Source organism: Stegostoma tigrinum, chromosome 31, assembly GCF_030684315.1.
Source record: "Stegostoma tigrinum isolate sSteTig4 chromosome 31, sSteTig4.hap1, whole genome shotgun sequence".
NCBI classification, from domain to species: domain Eukaryota; kingdom Metazoa; phylum Chordata; class Chondrichthyes; order Orectolobiformes; family Stegostomatidae; genus Stegostoma; species Stegostoma tigrinum.
In genome coordinates, this window is record NC_081384.1 from 41,383,366 (window position 1) to 41,403,733 (window position 20,368).

General features: G+C 43.3%; 1 protein-coding gene across 5 annotated transcripts in view; it reads left to right on the forward strand.

The window, feature by feature from the left end:
• Positions 1-20,368, forward strand: part of LOC125466178 (corticotropin-releasing factor receptor 1-like) — a 271,407-nt gene that overhangs the window by 185,424 nt on the left and 65,615 nt on the right. For all 5 annotated transcript variants that reach the window (XM_059638669.1, XM_059638671.1, XM_059638672.1 and 2 more), the window contains one exon: positions 12,798-12,858. In XM_059638669.1, the coding sequence (XP_059494652.1) occupies positions 12,798-12,858 (61 nt within the window). The remainder of the gene's footprint in view (positions 1-12,797; positions 12,859-20,368) is intronic.

A 20,368-nucleotide genomic window follows, 5' to 3' on the forward strand; every position in this document is an offset into this window, starting at 1 on the left:
AGGCAAATGGCACTGGGCAGGCCTTGCAGAATTGTGGCATTGAACCCTGGTCAACATGCAAGGTGACTTTGGCTCCTTTGATAGTCCCTAGATATCTGAAAAATGTCAGGGTATTTAATGAAAATTTCATTCAGGCAGCCACTTTCTAATCAACAGAGGAAGGTCAGGAGTGGGTGTTGCAGGTTCTAGAGTTTAGATCTTTCATAGAGATCAGGGAAGGTGGTAAAAGAGGGGGAGGTGTGGCTTTGTTAGTCAAGGACAATACAACGGTGGTTGAAAGAATTTTTGACGAGGACTTGTCTACTGAGGTGGTGTGGGCTAAGGTCAGAAAGAGGAGAGGAGAGGTCACACTGCTGGGAGTTTTTTTTAGGCCTCCACAAAGTTCCAGGGATATGGAGGAAAGGGTTGGTAAAACGATTCTGGGCAGAAGCGAAAGGAACAGGGTGGTCATTATGGGAGACTTTAACTTCTCCAACATTGACTGGAATTGCTATAACTTTAGTATGTCGGATGGATCACTTTTTGTCCAATGTGTGCAGGAGGGTTTCCTGACACAGTACTTCAAAGGGCCAACAAGAGGGGAGGCCACACTGGATCCACTACTTGGTAATGAACAGGCCAGTGTAGCTTAGTGGTAGGTGAGCACTTTGGAGCGAGTGACCATAATTCAGTTACGTTTAATCTAGCGATGGAAATGGATAGGAACATGCCACAGGGCAAGAGTTACAGATGGGGGAAGGGCAATTATAATGTGATTACCCAAGACTTAGGAGGCATAGAATGGGTTAGCAAAATGCAGGGGATGGGGACAATTGAAACGTGGAGCTGGTTTAAGGAACAGATATTGCATGTCCTTGAAAGGTATGTCCCTGTCAGGCAGGGAGGAAGAGATAAGGTAAGGGAACCGTGGTTTACTAAAGAACTTGTATCTCTTGTTAAGCGGAAGAGGGAGGCTTATGCGATGTTGAGACGAGACGGCTCAGATGACGTGATAGAGAGTTACAAATTAGCTAGGAAGGATTTAAAGAGAGAGTTAAGAGGAGCAAGGAGGGGACACGAGCAGACATTAGCAGGTAGAATAAAGGAGAACCCTAAAGCTTCCTATAGATATGTGAGGAATAAGAAGATGACTAGGGTAGGAATAGGGCCAGTCAAAGCCAGAAGTGGAAAGTTGTATGTGGACCCTGTGGAGATTGGAGAGGTGCTAAATGATTATTTCTCATCTGTTTTCACTCAGAAAAAGGAGAATATGGTAGAGGAGAAGACTGAGTTACAGGCTACTAGAATTGAAAGGATTGAGGTTAGTAAGGAGGAGGTATTATCAATTCTAGAAGGTGTGAAGGTAGATAAATACCCTGGGCCAGATGGGATTTTTCTGAGGATTCTCCTGGAAGCTAGGGAGGAGATGGTGGAGCCTTTGGCCTTGATCTTTGAATTGTCATTGTCTACAGGTTTAGTATCAGAGGACTGGAGGATTGCAAATTTTGTGCCCTTCGCTCCAGACCAGGCAACATCCTGGTAAATCTCCTCTGCACCTTTTCCAATGCTATCACATCCTTCCTATAATGGGGCAGTAGAGATGACCCAGGTAATTATAGACCAGTGAGCCTTACGTCTGTTGCAGGAAAAGTTTTGGAAAGGATTATAAGAGATAGGATTCATAATCATCTAGCAAGCAACAATTTGATTGGAAATAGTCAACATGGATTCGTCAAGGGCAGGTCGTGTCTCACAAACCTCACTGAGTTTTTTGAGAAGGTGACCATACATGTGGAGGGTAGGGCAGTTCATGTGGAGTACATGGACTTCAGTGAAGCCTTTGATAAGGTTCCATATGGTAGGCTATTGGAGAAAATGCGGAGGCATGGGTTTGAGGGAGATTTAGCAGTTTGGATTAGAAACTGGCTTTCTGTAAGAAGGCAACAAGTGGTGGTTGATGGAAAATATTCAGCCTGGAGTCCAGTTACTAGTGGTGTGCCTCAAGGATCTGTTTTGTGACCACTACTGTGTGTCATTTTTATAAATGACTTGGACGCAGGCACAGGTGGATGGGTTAGTAAGTTTGCAGATGACACTAAAGTTGGTGGAGTGGGGGACATTGTGGATGAATGTTGCAGGTTGCAGGGAGACTTGGATAAACTGCAGAATTGGGCTGAAAGGTGGCAAATGGAGCTTAATGCAGATAACTGTGAGGTGATTCACTTTGGGAAGAATAATAGGAAGGCAGAATACTGGGTCAATGGAAAGATTCTTGGTAGTGTGGATGTGAAGAGGGATCTTGGTGTCCATGTACATAGATCCCTGAAAGTTGCCACCCAAGTTGATAGTGCTTTTAAGAAGGCTTACGGTGTGTTAGGTTTTATTGGTAGAAGGATTGAGTTCCAGAGCCGTGGTGTCATGCTGTAACTGCACAAAACGCTAGTGCGGCCTCACCTGGAATATTGCGTACAGTTCTGGCTGCCCCATTACAGGAAGGATGTGGAAGCATTGGAAAAGGTGCAGAGGAGATTTACCAGGATGTTGCATGGTCTAGAGCGAAGGTCTTATGAGGAAAGGCTGAGGGACTTAGGTCTAGAGAAGGAGGCTAAGAGGGGATTTAATAGAGACATACAAGATGATCAGAGGATTAGACAGAGTGGGCAGTGAGAGTCTTTTTCCTAGGATGATGACGTCAGCTTGTACGAGGGGGCATAGCTGCAAACTGAGTGGTAATAGATTTAAGACAGATGTCAGAGGCAGGTTCTTTACTCAGGGAGTGGTAAGTGCTTGGAATGCCCTGCCTGCCAATGTAGTTAACTCAGCCTGATTAGGGGCATTTAAACAGCCCTTGTATAAGCATATGGATAATGATGGGATAGTGTAGGGGGAGGGGCTGAGATTCGTTCACAGGTCGGAGCAACATCGAGGGCTGAAGGGCCTGTTCTGCACTGTACTGTTCTATGTTCTATGAAAACAAAGATGAACCAATTGAGGTGAATCTTTCTCAACCAATTTTGTCCATGCCTTTCACTAGAATCAGTGGTAACTGAACCAGCTGCTTTTCAAGCGAGGCTGGACCTGAAGTTGTAGCCTTAATCTGCAAAGGTTTCTCAGTATGGATTTTCAGTCTCGCTGAAGTTTTGTGCAAACTTAAGGGGTGGAGTCTAGAGTGAATTTTGTTAAAGACCGGTTCTGTAGTCACTGTTGAGCCAGTATCAAACTCAATTAGAAACAGGTGATCATATAACCAGATGCTTATTTTGATTGGTTCTGATTTGGATGTTACTAAACAATTTAACAGTTCCAAACCACATGTTGGTGGACCTTACAGGGTGTGCATGCTCTGCAATACCAGCTTGAGTTATCTTACTCAGTTTAGATCTTGTGGAACTCTTTTTGCCAACTTGAATCCAAATGCCAGCAGCAGCTACAATGGCTTGTGGGCCTGGATCCTGAAGAAAATTTTAACCATTTAGCCAAGGTTTTACATTGGTTTAGGGGTTTAGCAGTGGCTGACCTTAAGTCTGCTGTTCAGGATCGATCTTGAGTGAAGCTGTGCAATTGCCTTACTCAAGCAGTGTTCCCCAAGCTCATTTGGATTGGTAAGGGTATGCACTTCCATCAGAATATCTTTTAACTCATGTGCCCACTTGCTGAATTTTCCAATGATGAAGCCAGTTGTAGTGAGATAACAAAGTGTAGTGCAGATGAGCTGACGTTTGGGGCCTAGGCCCTTCATCAGATTGTTTTGAAGGGTCTAGGCCTGAAATGTCAGCTTTTCTGCTCCTATGATGCTGCTGGGCTTGCTGTGTTCATCCAGCTCCACACTTTGTTATCTCGGATTCTCCAGCAGCTACAGTTCCTATTATCTCAAGCCAGTTGTAATGCCTGTTTGAAGTCCAGTTGGGCTTCAGCTAATAGGCACAGCATTAACCCCACAAACCAAATGGACTCTGAGCATCTCATTAAGCGTTAAGCCAAAGTCTCATGTCAGTCAACTTAACCTAGTCAAAAAAATCCTGATATGGGTTCCCCAGTTCTCAAATTACCAAAGTAAAACCAATCGCATCTCAATTAGAGGAGGCTTTGGGTCGCAATATTCCTTAACTAAATCTAGCAACTCTTGAAAGGTTTTTAAATTTGGTGCTTCGGGGCAAGTTAGGCTCCTAATAAGCAAAAATGCTATGGGTCCACACTCTGTGAGAAGAATTACTCATTGCTTTTTATCTTCCCTAATGTCATTTACCCAGAAAAAAAAATTCTTCCACATCATGGGCCTAGTCTTTGACAGCAGGATCAAATGAATCAAACTTCCCCAAGTGTGGCATGATTCTGAAAATGTTTACCCCAACTTAAAGATGGCTGTTGAGAGTGAATTTCTTCAGGAGCACACTTTTCTCTCATTGCCACTGAAATAACTCCAGAGGCCAGTATCCCATCACCAACTCACCCTTTCTTTACACATTGAGAGTCCTTGACACTGGTCCAGTTTCTTCAGAGCTAGCTTTCAGAGTGAACAGGATCTCTGACTTCTTTTCATTTATTTATTACTTTCAAACACCATTTATCATCCAGTTTCATATGATCAGCAATCAAATGGTTTCAAAGGCTATGGACGCTCATATTTATGTCTGTCAGCCAGAGCTCCCTGGTTAGACCAGATTATCAGCCCCAGTCATATTCTACGAGCTCCACCTGGTTCACCTTGGTACAATCACTGCACACTCATAAGCTAGGCCTTTTATTCCATAGCCTTCCATATTTAAATAATGTTCAGCTCCTCTATTTTTCTTGCCAAAGTGCACAACTACATATTTTCCCCTTTGTGGTATATCGTGAAAAATGGGAAAACCATGTGAAATGAGTAGCAGACCTATTTAAGCAAGTACTGTTGTGGCTTAATGTTAAATCTAATCAAAAGTGAAATTAGAACAGTAAAAGTATCTTACCTAAGGCACACTGTACCATGAGAAAAGTATTTGCAAGGGCCAATTAAAGTGAAGGCTGTAATAGAATGCCCTGTTGCTAAAAACTAAAGAAGAAATTGGAGGTATAGTGGGCAGTGAAGAAGATTACCTCAGAGTACATTAGGACCATGATCAGAGAGGCAGATGGATAGGGGACTGGCTGATACCATTAAGATAAATGTGAGGTGCTGCATTTTGGAAAGGCACATCAGGGCAGGACGTATACACCTATGCCATGGAATAAACTTACAGTCATAAAGTCATACAGCACAGAAACAATCCTTCGATCCAACTAGTTCATGCTGACTGGACATCCCAGTTTTCCAGCATTTGACCCATAGCCCTCTGAACCTTTCTTATCCATATATCCATCCAGATCCCTTTTACATGTTGTTGTAATTTTACCAGCCTCCACCACTTTGTCTGGCAGCTCATTCCATGCATGCGACACCCTCTGCATGAAAAAGTTGCTCCTTCGGTCCTTCTAAATCTTTGCGCTCTCACCTTAAACATATGGCCTTTCAGTTTGGACTCTCCCACCCCAGGTAAAGGACCTTGGCTATTCATCCTGACCATTCCCCGATGATTTTATATACTTGTATAAGATCAACCCTCGCCTCTGACTTCTCCAGGCGGATAAAGCCCCAGCCTATGCAGCCTCTCCCTGGAGCACAAACCCTCCGGTCTGAGTAACATCCTTGGAAATTCTTATGCGCTCTCTCAAGTTTAACTGTCCACCACATCACCTATTTTGGTGTCAAGTACAAACTTACTAACCATACCTCCTCATCAAGATGTCAGTGGAGTTGGGCTTCTGAATGGTTTGCTCTGACCACTTTTTTTTGTCATCTCTTTTTTTTTCCTCCTTGTCTTTTCCCTTACTTACCTTTTATCCCAAGCTTGTATGGCATCAGTAATAGTGAGGAATCCCAGAGATGACTTGTGTGAGCCCTTGTTTAATTTTGGTAAGCACGGGATCTGGTATCACGATTGGCAGTTGATACATCAGCAGAGGCGATGTCAGCAAAGGAGGCTCAGTGATGAAGGATGGCACACAAAGATCGGTCTGGCACTGGTGAGCATCGCAGGGACTTCGAGATGGGCCCAGCAGTGAGAAATGCAACTCTGACGCCGATGGGTCCGGCACAGGCAGCGATGAGGCAGTGGCAGAAGAGAATCAGCCCAATAGTGAAAGATGGCACCTGAAGAGTGGCAACCCCAATGTTTATTGGGTATGGTGTAGACCGCAGTGGAGGAGGGATGGTGCTGTAGGTACTGTTTATGATAAGCTTGCTCAGGACTGATAGATACTCCATAAGCTGTATCTTTCTATTTTTTTTCTATTCTTAAAATATTCAAAATAATGCCGAATTACAGTGGCAGTGGAAAAGCTTTTCATTGTATTTTCCTCTTTTCTCTCACTGTAAGTTACAGGTAACAGGTTATGAAAGTTAGAGAATATGGGGAAATAATGAGCAACATCTTGAGAATTTGTCCATATTACAGGGATGCTGTGTGTCCTAAAATGCATGAAGGTGGATAAACCCCCAGGACCTGATCAGATGTGCCCTGGAACCCTGTGAGAAGCCAGGGAAGTGATTGCTGGGCCCTTTGCTGAGGTATTTGTAACATTGAAAGCCACAAGTGAGGTGCCAGAAGACTGGAGGTTGTCTAAGGTGGTGCCACTATTTAAGAAAGGTGGCAAGAAAAAGCCAGGGAACTATAGATGGTGGGAACTGCAGATGCTGGAGAATCCAAGATAACAAAGTGTGAAGCTGGATGAACACAGCAGGCCAAGCAGCATCTCAGGAGCACAAAAGCTGATGTTTCAGGCCGAGACCCTTCATCAGATATCGCACTAACTTGATTGAGTTTCTTGAAGAAGTAATGAAGAGAATTGATGAGGACAGAGAGGTGGATGTGATTTATATGGACTTTAGTAAGGTGATCAACAAGGTTCTTCATGGTCGGCTGGTTAGCAAGGTTAGATCACATGGAATACAGGGAGAACTAGCTATTGAGTACAGAACTGGCTCACTGGTAGAAGACAGGGTGACAGGGAAGAGTTGTTTCAGACTGGAGGCCTGCAATTAGCAGGGTATAGTACGGATCAGTTGTGGGTCCACTGCTTCTTGTCATTTTTATAAAAGATTTGGATGCGAGCATAGGAGGTATGATTAGTAAGTTAAAGATGACATTAAAATTTGAGGTGTAGTGGACAGCGAAGAAGGCTACCTCAGTGTACATTGTGACCTTGAGCAGACAGGCCAATGGACCGAGGACTGGCAGATGGAGTTTAATTTGGATAAATAAGAGGGGATACACTTTGGAAAGGCAAACCAGGGCAGTGCTTATACATTTAATGATAAAGTCCTGGGGAGTGTTGCTGAATAAAGAGACCTTTGAGCGCAGATTCATAGTTTCTTGAAAGTGGAGTCCCAGGTCGACAGGATAGTGAAGAAGGCATTTGGTACACTAACCTTTATTGGTTAGTGCATTGAGTGGAGGCGATCAGAGGTCATGTTGTAGCTGTACAGGACATTGGCTAATCCACTGTTGAAATATTGTGTGCAATTCTAGTCTTTCTAACACAGGAAGGATGTTGTGAAACTTGGAAGTGTTCAAAAAAGATTTACAAGGATGTTGCCAGGATTGGACAGTTTGAGCTATAGGAGGGGCTGACTGCCTGGGGCTACAGGAGTGTCAGAGGCAAAAGGGTGACCTTATAGAATTTCATAAAATCATGAGGGGCATGGATAGGGTGCATAGGCAAGTTATTTTCCCTGGAGTAGGGGAGTGCAAAACTAGAGGGTATAGGTTTAAGGTGAGAGGGCAAAGAGTTAAAAGGGACCTAACGGGACCTAACATTTTCACGCAGAGGTTGGTGCTTGTATGGAATAATCTGCCAGAGGAAGTGGTGGAGGTTGGTACAATTACAACATGTAAAAGGCATCAGGGTGGGTACATGAATAGGAAGGATTTAGAGGGATATGGGCCGAATGTTGACAAATGAGACTAGATTTATTTCAGATATCTGGTCGGCATGGATGAATTGGACTGAAGGGTCTGTTTCCATGCTGTACTGCTCTATGACTCTATGATTCTATATTCATCTTCATATTCCTATGATAAAAAGCAATGGATCAGCACTCATCCTTGTGGCACACCGCTGGTCACAGGCCTCCAGTCTGAAAAGCAACCTCCACCGTAGAGTCCACAATCCAGAGAACAACGGGTTATTTTATGTTTAATAGGGAGGGTTTAGAAGAATATGGGCCAAATGCTGGCAAATGCGATAGGATTTATTTAAGATATCTGGAAACAGGCCCTTCGGCCCAACAAGTCCACACTGCCCCTTGGGGCATCCCACCCAGACCCATCCCCCTATAACCCACACATCCCTGAACACTACGGGCAATTTAGCATGGCCGATCCACCTAGCCTGCACATCTTTGGACTGTGGGAGGAAACCGGAGCACCCAGAGGAAACCCACGCAGACACAGGGAAAATGTGCAAACTCGACACAGACAGTTACCCGAGACTGGAATTGAACCCGGGTCTCTGGCGCTGTGAGGCTGCAGTGCCAACCACTGAGCCACCGTGCCTTTTTAATTAATCAGTCATAGAGCAACACGACATGAAAACAGGCCTCTCGGTCCGAACTGGTCCATGCTGACCATGGTGCCCACTCAGCTAGTTCCAATTGCCTGAATTGGTCCTTATCCCTCTAAACCCTTCCCATCCATGGACCTATGGAACTGCTTTCTAAATGATGCTATTGTACCTGCCTCAACCACATTCTCTGCAGCCCATTCCATATATGCACCACTCTCTGCATGAAGACATTGCCCTTCAGGTCATTCTTAAATCTTTCTTCTCTCACCTTAAACCTATGCCCTCTAGTTTTCAATTCCCTATCCCTGGGAGAAATAAAGGACTACATGCATTCATCCTATCTATGCCTTTCATGATTTTATATGCATCAATAAGGTCACCCCTTCTTCACCTATGTTCCAAGGAATTAAGTCCTGTCTTGGCCAACCTCTACAGGCCTACTAGTCCTGGCAATATCCTCATAAATCTTCTTCGCACACATTCCAGTTTAACTATGTCTTTCGTTTAACAGGGTGATCAAAACTGTACACAATACTCCAAGGGTAGCTTCACCAACTAGCTATACAACTGTAACATAACATCCCAGCTCCGATACTTGGTGCCTCAACCAGTGATGGCTGGCATACTAAATGTCTTCTTTACCACTCTGTCTACCTGTGACACCACTTTCAATGAATTATGTACTCGTACTCCTACATCCCCCTGTTCCACAACACTGTTTGAGACCTTAACATTTACTGTATAAGTTCTACCTTGATTTGACTTTCCAAGTTGTAACACCTCACACTAATCTGTATCGTCACCATTCCAGATAACATCATCAGTGAACCTTCAGTGAAGCACTGGTGTTATGTCCCGCTTTCTATTTCTATGTTTAGGTTTCCTTGGGTTGGTGATGTCATTTCCTGTGTTGGTGATGCCATTTCCTGTTCTTTTTCTCAGAGGGTGGTAGATGGGCTCCAAATCAATGTGTTTGTTGATGGAGTTCCGGTTGGAATGCCATGCTTCTAGGAATTCTCGTGTGTGTCTCTGTTTGGCTTGTCCTAGGATGGATGTGTTGTCCCAATCAAAGTGGTGTCCTTCCTCATCTGTATGTAAGGATACTAGTGATAGTGGGTCATGTCTTTTTGTGGCTAGTTGATGTTCATGTATCCTGGTGGCTAGCTTTCTGCCTGTTTGTCCAATGTAGTGTTTGTCACAGTTCTTGCAAGGTATTTTGTAAATGACGTTCATTTTGCTTATTGTCTGTATAGGGTCTTTTAAGTTCATTAGCTGCTGTTTTAATGTGTTGGTGGGTTTGTGGGCTACCATGATGCCAAGAGGTCTGAGTAGTCTGGCAGTCATTTCCGAAATGTCTTTGATGTAGGGGAGAGTGGTTCTGGTTTCTGGGCACGTTTTGTCTGTTTGTTTGGGTTTGTTGCTGAGAAATCAGCGGACTGTGTTCATTGGGTACCCGTTCTTTTTGAATATGCCACATAGGTGATTTTCTCTTGCTCTTCGTAGTTCCTCTGTGCTGCAGTGTGTGGTGGCTTGTTGGAATAATGTTCTAATGCAGCTTCGTTTGTGGGTGTTGGGATGGTTGCTCCTGTAGTTCAGTATTGTTGAAAACAACACATACGGACCAGATACTGAACTACAGAGGCAACCATCCCAGAACATGCCCAGAAACCAGAACCACTTTCCCTACATCAAAGACATTTCGGAAATGACTGCCAGACTACTCAGACCTCTTGGCATCATGGTAGCCCACAAACCCACCAACACACTAAAACAGCAGCTAATGAACTTAAAAGACCCTAGACAGACAATAAGCAAAATGAACGTCATTTACAAAATACCTTGCAAGAACTGTGACAAACACTAAATTGGACAAACAGGCAGAAAGCTAGCCACCAGGATACATGAACATCAACTAACCACAAAACGACATGACCCACTATCACTCGTATCCTTACATACAGATGAGGAAGGACACCACTTTGATTGGGACAATACATCTATCCAGGACAAGCCAAACAGAGACACGCACGAGAATTCCCAGAAGCATGGCATTCCAACCGGAACTCCATCAACAAACACATTGATTTGGAGCCCATCTACCACCCTCTGAGAAAAAGAGCAGGAAATAACATCACCAACCCAAGGAAACCTAACCAGATAAATAGAAAGCAGGACATAACACCAGCGCTTCACCGGAGGTTCACTGATGATGGTACCTAGAATGGTGACAAAATGTCTGAAAACGAACCTTCTAGCTCAGCGAGCAAACTCACATCCAGAACCTCAACCTGAGCTACAAACCTTCTCAAAACTCGCTAGTCACGACTTCCCGCACACAAATCCACACTGATTATCCCTAATTGGACCTCGACTATCTAAATGTTGGTTAAACCTGTCCCTCAGTATCTCTGTAATAACTTGTCTACCACTGGCATAGGACTCACTGATGTAGTTCCCTGGCTTGTCTTTTCTACCTTTATTAATCAATGGAACAATATTAGCCACCTTCCAGTTTTCTGGAACTTCACCAGTAGCTAAAAATGAAGCAAAAATCTCTGCAAGGGCCTCTGAAATTTCTTCCCTAGCCCCCCCACAATGTCTGAAGAGGGACTTGATCAGGCCCAGGGGATTTATCCACCTTAATGTTATCTGAGACTGCAAACATTTTCTCTCTGATAATGTGAATGCGGTCCAAAGCATCCCCACTTGTTTCCCTTATTTCCTTAGCATCCATGATTCTCTCTTCAGGAAACACTGAGGAGAAATATTCATTAAAACATTTCCCCCATCTCCTGTGTCTCCACACATAGATGGCCATGCTGATCTCGAAAGGGACCTATTGTCTCCCTAGCCACCTTTCACTCTTAACACAGCTAAAGAACCTCTTGGGATTATCTTTAACCTTATCTGCCAGATGAATCCTATACCCTCTTTTTGTTTATTAGATTTCCCTCTTAAGTGTGCTCCTACACATTTTATAATCATCTGGGGATTCACTTGAGCCCGATAGCTTCAACCTAATATATGCCGTTTTCTTTTTCCTGACCAGACCCTCAATATCCATTGTCACTCTTCACCCTCTCAGGGATATTCTGTCCCTGGACTCTTGAAGTCACACTTCTAAAAGCCTCCCATTGCCAGTTGTTTCTTTTCCTGCAAACACACTCACCCAGTCAACCTCTGCTATTTCCTGCCTAATGGCCCCAAAATAGGCCCAGCTCTAGTTTAGCACCTTAACTTGTGAATCCATTCTATCTTTTTCTGGACCCAAAGTGCTCCCTGGCTGACACTTCAGTCACTTGTCCAATCTTGTTTCCGAAGAGGAGGTCTAGTGTTGCGCCCTCCTGAGTAGGGCCCTCTACATATTGATTTAGGAAGCATTCTTGGACATGTTTGACAGATTTCACCATGTCTGAGCCTTTTACAGTCTGGATGGCCTAGTCATACAGGAGAAATTAAAATCACCAACCGATACTGCTCTGTTCTTACTCCAGGTATGTGCAACCTCTATACATCTGCTCCTCTAGTACCCGCTGGCTGGTTTGGGGGTCTATAATACAATCGCAATAGAGTGACAATCCCGTTCTTGTTTCTAAGTTCTAAGCATATGGCCTCATTTGATGACCCTTTAAGAATATCCTCTCTAAGCAATGTTGTTATGTCTTCCCTTATCAAAAGAGCAACTCCCCTCCTTGCTTACTTGTACTTCTGTCACATCTATAGCTTCTGTATCCTGGAACATTGAGTTGCTGTTTCACGGAGGGTGTCCTGCAGAGGTCTTCTGGATAGTCATAATGACTGTGGTGATGTCTTCCATAATTCTGCTGTGATGACTCTCAGCCATTCTCTGATTGAAAGCCATATTCTAAAAGTGGCCTCCCCAATGTCTTGTACAGCTGCAACCTGACATCCCAACTCCTATGATCTATGTAATAAAGGCTAGTATGCCAAACACCTCCTTCACTACCCCGTCTACCTGCGATTCACTTTCAAGGAACTATGCACCTGCTCCCCTACATCCCTTTGTTTGGCAACATTCCCTAGAGGTCTACCATTAACTGTGTAAGTGCTGCCCTGATTTCTCTTACCAAAATGCAACACCTCACTTTATCAAAGTTAAACTCCACCTGCCACACTTCTTGAGAATCTGGGATCAAAGTAAGGAAGGACACAGCTAAAGTGATAATACAGCTTCATGATATCAGTGTAATATTGTTCTCTGATCTATTTTGCAGGTATTCCACTCCCCATCATTATGGCCTGGTCAGTCGCAAAACTATACTATGAAAATGAGCAGTAAGTTCTATATAATACTGGATGATCATTCTTAGGGGAACTTTGTGTAGCTTTATTACAGAACTGTTTTTGTTTCATACTTTTAGCATCCAAGGTTCTTTATTTTCTCTGTTAACTGCCTGTCATCATCTAACTGGTATGTTTCCATGACAATACCTTACACGTCAGTCAACCAGTGACCAATGAACATCCTTCTCTCATACAATCCAAGTCATCTTCCCTTTTCTTCTCCATTTCTTGTGAACTGTCCTGATGGGAGTATGATTAAAAAACTTCAACAAGAGGTGCAATAGTTAAAACTGAGAGCAGTAAAATCATGTCTGAAACTAAACCTTAAGAGGTTTCAATAAAAATTGCAATAGGATGATATAGTTATATGATTATTATATAGGATGGTAATATCCTACAGACTCAAGTCTCCTGGTTTTCCCTATGGTTATGGACCAGTCCAGACCCCATCAAAGTATTTTAAGAAAGTGACCAAAACACAATTTATTTAAACACTATAGTTGAAATACAACAAAAGAAAGAAGAAGATGACACAGTGTGGAGCTGGAGGAACGCGACAGGCCAGGCAACATCAGACGAACAGGAAAACTGACATTTTGGGTTGGGGCCCTTCTTCAGAAAATGAAGAAGGTTCCTGACACAAAATGTCAGATTCCTGCTCCTCTGATGCTGCAACCAGCAGTCATGGTACACATTGATATCAATGACATAGATAGAAATAGGACTGAGAACGTGAAAAATGAGTACAGAGAGTTAAGTTAGAAGCTGAAGTCCTGGACAAACAGGGTAGTTATCTTTGGATTACTTCCAGTGCCACGTGATAATGAGGTAAGAAACAGGGAGACAGTGCAGCTAAACACATGGCCACAGGGCTGGTGTAGGAGGGAGGGATTCTATTATGTGGATAATTGGATCACATTCTGGGGAAGGTGGGACCTGTACAGTAAGGACAGGTTGCACCTGAACAGGAAGGGCACAAATATCCAGGGAGGGAGGTTTGCTAGAGCGGTACAGGATGGTTTAAACTAGTTTGGCAGGGGGTAGGGAACCGGATTTATAATTTAGAGGATGAAGTATTCGGGCTTCCAACAGACGCAACAAGGGCTGAGGTTGTTTATAAAGAAATGTGGTCAATGGAGTGTAATTGTAGACAACAAGACGGTTTGAGGTGTGTATACTTCAATGCTAGAAGCATCAGAAATAAAGCGGATGAACTTAGAGCATGGGTCAGCACTTGGAGCAATGATGTCGTGGCTAGTACAGAAACTTGGGAAACTCTGGGACAGGAATGGTTGTTGGAAGTTCTGGGATTTAGTTGCTTTAAAAGAAATGGGGAGGGTGGATAAAGAGGTGGGGGAGTGAGATTGCTAGTCAGGGCAAGTATAGCAGCTACTGAAAGGCAGTTCGAGAATGCTTTGTCTATAGAGTCAGTTTGGGTTGAGATCAGGATCAAAAAAAGAGCAGTCACTTTGATGGAGTTTTTTTTAAAAACAGACCCCCTAATAAGTTGCAGAGAAGTGGAGGAGCTGATTGGGCAGCAGATACTGGAAAGGTGCAGACGTCACAGGGTTGTAGTCATGGGTGACTTCAATATTCAAATATTGATTGGAAACATTTTAGTTGTAATAGTTTAGATGGAGCAGATATTGTCCAGTGCGGTCAGGAGGGATTCCTGACACAGTACGTAGATTGACCAACACAAGGAGAGGCCACTTTGGATTTGGTGCTTGGCAACCAACCAGGCCAAGTGTTGGACCTATTGGTAGGAGAGCATTTTGGAGGTAGCAATAATAACTCTGTTTCTTTTACAAGAGTCACGGATAAGCATAGGTACATCCGGCCGAGTAAAGTTTATAATTGGGGGAAAGGTAATTACAATTCAGTTAGGCAAGAACTTGATAACATAAATTGGGAGCAGATGCTGTCAGGGAAGAGCCCTGTTGAAATGTGGAGATTATTTAAGGAATGCATACTGTTTGTGCTTAATGTGTTTGTCCCTAGCAGGCAGTGAAGTTGTGATCGAGTGAGGGAGCCTTGGTCCTAAAGAGACGTCGAACGACTAGTTAGGAGGAAGAAGAAGGCTTATATAAGGTTTAGGAAAAGAGGAACAGAAAAGGCTCTAGAGGGATACAAGTTATCCAGGAAGGAGCTGAAGAAAGGGCTTAGGAGAGCTATAAGGGGGCACAAGAAGACCTTGGTGGATAGGATCAAGTAAAACTCCAAGGCTTTTTACATGTATGTGAAGAATAAGAGAATGACCAGAGAAAGGGTAGGACCAATCAAGGATTGTAAAGGGAATTTGTGCACCGAGCCTAAAGAGATAGGAGAGGTCCTTAATGAATACTTTTATTCAGTCTTCACAACTGAGAGGGGTCTAGTTCAGAGGATGACATTGTGAAACAGGCTGGTAAGCTAGGGAGGTCGATGTTAGTAAAGAAGATGTGCTAGGAATTCTGAGGAAACTGAAGATAGATAAGTCCCCTGGTCCTGATGGGATTTATCCAAGGATTCTATGGAAAGTGAGGGATGAGATCGCAGGGCCTTTGGCGATGATATTTTCATCCTCACTGTCCACAGGTACAGTGCTGAAAGATTGGAAAGAGGCCAATATCATTCCCTTGTTCAAAAAATGGAATCGGGATAACCCTGGAAATTACAGGCCAGTTAGTCTTGGATCAGTGGTGTGCAAATTATTGGAAAAGGCTCTGAGAGACAGGATTTAACATCACTTGGAAAGGCACAGTTTGATTTGTGACAGTCAGCATGGATTTTGAAGAGGTAGATCATGCCTCACAAACCTTATTGAATTCTTAGCAGAGGTGACCAAACACATGGATGAAGTTAGAACAGTGGATGTGGTACACATGGATTTAAGTAAAGCATTTGATAAGATTCCCCTGGTAGGCTCATGCAGAAGGTAAAGAGACATGGGATCGGGTGAAATGTGGAAGTTTTTATTTAGAATTGGCTGACCCTGAGAAGACAAAGGGTGGTAGTGGACGGAGAATATTCAACATGGTGCTCAGTTATGAGTGGTGTTCCACAGGATCTGTACTGGATCCTCTTCTATTCATGATTTTTGTAAATGATTTGGATGAAGGAGTGGAAGGGTGGATTCGCAAGTTCGCGGACGATACAAAGATGCTTCATGTTGTGGACAGTGTGAAGCGCTGTTCAAGGTTACAAAAGGATATTGATAGAATGCAGAGCTGGGCTGAGAAGTGGCAGATGGAGTTTAACCCTAGTAAGAGTGAGGTGATTCATTCTGGAAGGACAAACTTGAAAGCAGAATACAGGGTTAATGGAAAGATTCCTGGCAGTGTGGAGGAGCAGAGGGATCTTGGGGTTCATGTCCAAAGTTCCTGGAGAGCTGCCACCCAGGTGGATAGAGTTGTTAAGAAGGCATATGGTTTGTTAGATTAGATTAGATTAGATTAGATTCCCTACAGTGTGGAAACAGGCCCTTCGGCCCAACAAGTCCACACTGCCCCTTGAAGCATCCCACCCAGCCCATTCCCCCATAAACCACACACCCCTGAACATTACGAGCAATTTAGCATGGCCAATCCCCCTAACTTGCACATCTTTGGACTGTGGGAGGAAACCAGAGCACCCAGAGGAAACCCACGCAGACACGGGGAGAATGTGCAAACTCCACACAGACAGTCGCCCGAGGTGGGAATCGAACCCGGGTCCCCGACACTGTGAGGCTGCAGTGCTAACCACTGAGCCACTGTGCCGCCATTAATCCAAGGATTGAGTTCAAGAGCCGTGAAATTATGCTCCAGCTATACAAAATCCTGGTTTGACCACATCTGGAGCATTGTGTCAAGTTTGGTCACCTCATTACAGGAAAGATGTGGAAGCATTAGAAAAGGTGCAGAGGATATTTCCCAGGATGTTGCCTGGAATGGAGGGAAGGTCTTACGAGGAAAGGTTGAGAGAGCTAGGGATTTTCTCCTGAGAACAACAAATGATGAGAGGTGACTTGATAGAGGTGTACAAAATGGTTAGAGACATAGAGTAGACAACCAGAGACTTTTTCCTAGGGTGGAGGTAGCTTTTGTGAAGGGACATTGTTTTAAAGTGAAAGAAGGTAGATATCAGGAAGATGTCAGAGGTAGGCTCTTGTCTCAGAGTGGTAGGGGCGTGGAATGCATTCCTGGAGAAGGTAGTGGAGTTGGCCTCATTAAGGGCGTTTAAGCGGCTATTAGATAGGCATATGGATGATTGTATAAGGTAGGGGTGGAGGTTAGATGGACCTTAGGTTTCAGGTAAAAGTTCAGTTTACTTTGCTAGGTTGCCAAGTAGACAGCTCAGTACCTATGTCTTATATCCTTGCATTTTTGAAAAAAAGGACAAAATAATCTCTTCAAACCGTAGCATTGTCTCACTGGCCGTTCAATCATTATGGCATAGCCCCTTCATGCATATTCCCGTTGTGGAAGTGCTGGTGTTGGACTGGAGTGGACAAGGTTGGTAGTCACATGATAACAGGTTATAGTCCAACAGGTTTAATTAAAGCCATAAGCTTTCGGAGCACTGCTCCTTTGTTAGGTAGAGTACACTCCACCCTGATGAAGGAGCAAAGCTCCAAAAACTTGTGATTTCAAATAAACCTGTTGGACTAAAACCTGACACCATGTAGCTTCTGACCTTGCAAATTCTCAGCAACTATTCCTAAAGCCATTGCGAAACCTTTACCGTACATCTCCCCCAAGATCCTTTTGTAGGATCCCCTTTAACTTTTAACATTTAACCATGGACATTTTAACTCTTTACCCCTACCCAACCTCCAGCTTGATGCCCGGCCTGAGGCATTAATCTCCAATCGTCTTCTCAGTTCTCTTAGAGTGTACAGAGGATGTATCTAGGCATCCTTGTTGTTATCCAGGAGGGTAAGCTCAGGGCAGATTCTCTGCAGACAAGAACATTTCTGAAACTCCATCAGAAAGTGCAATGTTTCATTGTCAATAAAGAAATGGAATTCTGTACCAGCATCCATAAAATCTTCAAACTTCAGAGACTGTTCATCAAGTGATTGTTCAAGATTTGCAAACAAATAAAAAGCTATTCAGAGAAAATGATATGCTTAAGCACAGATATGCCAATACACAATGCACAACACTAGTAGTCTACGGGTTGGACAGCAAATTGGATTATCTTGCTTTGCGTGTCTTGACCTTTTTTTCAAAAGATGATTCTCTTTCTGCAGGTCAATTACAAGTGGATGCTTCTCTATGATAGTCCTCTATTAACTTAAACCATGCTGTTTGTTCTCTCTGTCAGTTTATACAAGATCATCACTCATTAATTGCAGTAAAATCTTTCCTCAGCGCAGTGAGCTCTGAATAATTTTATGAAACAGACACTTTTTCTTCCATGATAGTATCACCTGTGTCAACTGCATGGGAAAATTGGCCCTTTCTGCACTGGTCTTTTGGAAATCTACTTTAATTTGTCATTGCATTGCTGCTAACAGCTGGACGTCTAAATCAGTGGTCTCTTTTGTGATAGTTGGGGCTCTCTCATTCTTGTTTAGACCATAAGACCATAAGACATAGGAGTGGAAGTAAGGCCATTCATCCCATCGAGTCCACTCTGCCATTTAAATCATGGCTGATGGGCATTTCAACTCCATTTCCCTGCACTCTCCCCATAGCCCTTGATTCCTTCTGAGAAGAAGAATTTGTCGATCTCTACCTTGAAGGCATCTAACGTCGCGTGTTTAAATTTGATTGTTCAAGCTGCTTTTGATGTTCAACTTTAAATTTAGTGTAAACCTTCTCCTTATCTTGAAGTTCTATAGTTTTGTCCTTTAGTAGGTAACTGAAAAAAATCTTAAAAGTTTTATGTATCGCTGGCTGGTGGGCCTGCATTGCAGTTCTGAGCCGTCATTATCTACAGCTCAGTCACTTCTGAATATTGAATAATGGCATAATTTGTGCTGAAGCATATCCTTTTCCCCAGATAGCTTTTTATCAGCTGCTTGCACATTTCAAGCTACCACTTGATGGGCTGTTTTTAAAGTTTGAAGATTTCCTTTAAATTTGCCAAGTTAAAAGTAGATAATTTTAATGTAGATATATTTATATCATGTATATTTATAAAGTAGATACTTTTCTGGCCACAGGTGAAGTGCCAGATGACTGTAGGATAGCAAATGTGGTCCCTTTGTTCAAGAAGGGCAGCAGGGATAGGCCAGGTAGTTACAGACCAGTTAGTCTGACATCAGTGGTAGGGAAATCATTGAGAAAAATTCTAAGAAACAGGATAAATCAACACTTGGAAAGGCAGGGATTGATTAGGGATCGTCAGTGTGGATTTGTTAAAGGGGTGATCCTGTCTGACTAATTCAATTCAGTTTTTTGAAAAGATAACCAAATATATTGAGTGCAATTGATGCGGTTTATGCGGGCTTCAGTAAGACCTTTGACAAAGTCCCACATGGAGACCTGGTCCGTGGGATCTAAGACAAGTTGGCAAACTGGATCTAAAATTGGCTTGCAAATGGTAGAGGGTTGTATTTGTAATTAGAAACCTGTGACCAGCAGCATGCCACAAGGATCATTGCTGAGACTCTTACTGTGTGCTGTGTACATTGATAACTTGGATGTGAATGTAGAAGGTGTAATTACTAAGTTTGCAGATGTCATGAAAAATTAGTGATGTTGTTGATATTGAAGAGTATAGTCTGATCTGCTGATAAATTGGGCAAGGTAATGGCAGGTGGAATTTAATCCTGATAAGTCTGAGGTCATGCATTTTTGGAGGTCTAGTAAGGAAAGACTTATATAATGAATAGTAGTTCCCTGGAGAGTAATGAAGTTAAAAGGGACCTTTGAGTACAAATCCATAGACCCCTGCGGCTGTCAGCACAAGTAAACAGGGTGGTGAATGAAATAACTCTGAGGCCTGTCTTTGCCACTAAGCCACCCCTTATTTGCACATGTACAGTTCTTGATAGGGTAGTGCCTCATATAGAGTCAGGCACCAGAGTGTCATTATCACTGACACTTGACCCTTTTATGTCAGTCAGAGCTCTCTATTGGACCAGATTAGCAGACCCAGGCAGGGAACTCATATTCTGAGGTCCAGCTGGCTGACCTCATGACAATGAAGACATTCAGTAAGCTTGCCTTCATTAGCTGGGGCAATGAATATTGGAGCAGCGAAGTCCTGTTGCAATTTTATAGAGATAAGGCTACAGATGGGATACTATGTGCAGTTCTGGTCAGCATACTATTGGAAGGACTTGATTGCAAGGTGGAGGGTGCAGAGGAGATTCACCAGGATGCTGCCTGGACTAGAAAATCATAGTTATGAGGAGAGGTCAGATAGGTTGGGTTTGTTTTCCCTAGATCAAAGAAGACTGAGGGAATTATCTGATTGAAGCATACAGAGTTATGAGAGACATAGACAGATTAAGAATCTTTTTCCTGATGGCAGAAATATCTAAGCCAAGAGGGCACAGGTTAAGGTGAAGCCAAAGTAGTTTAGA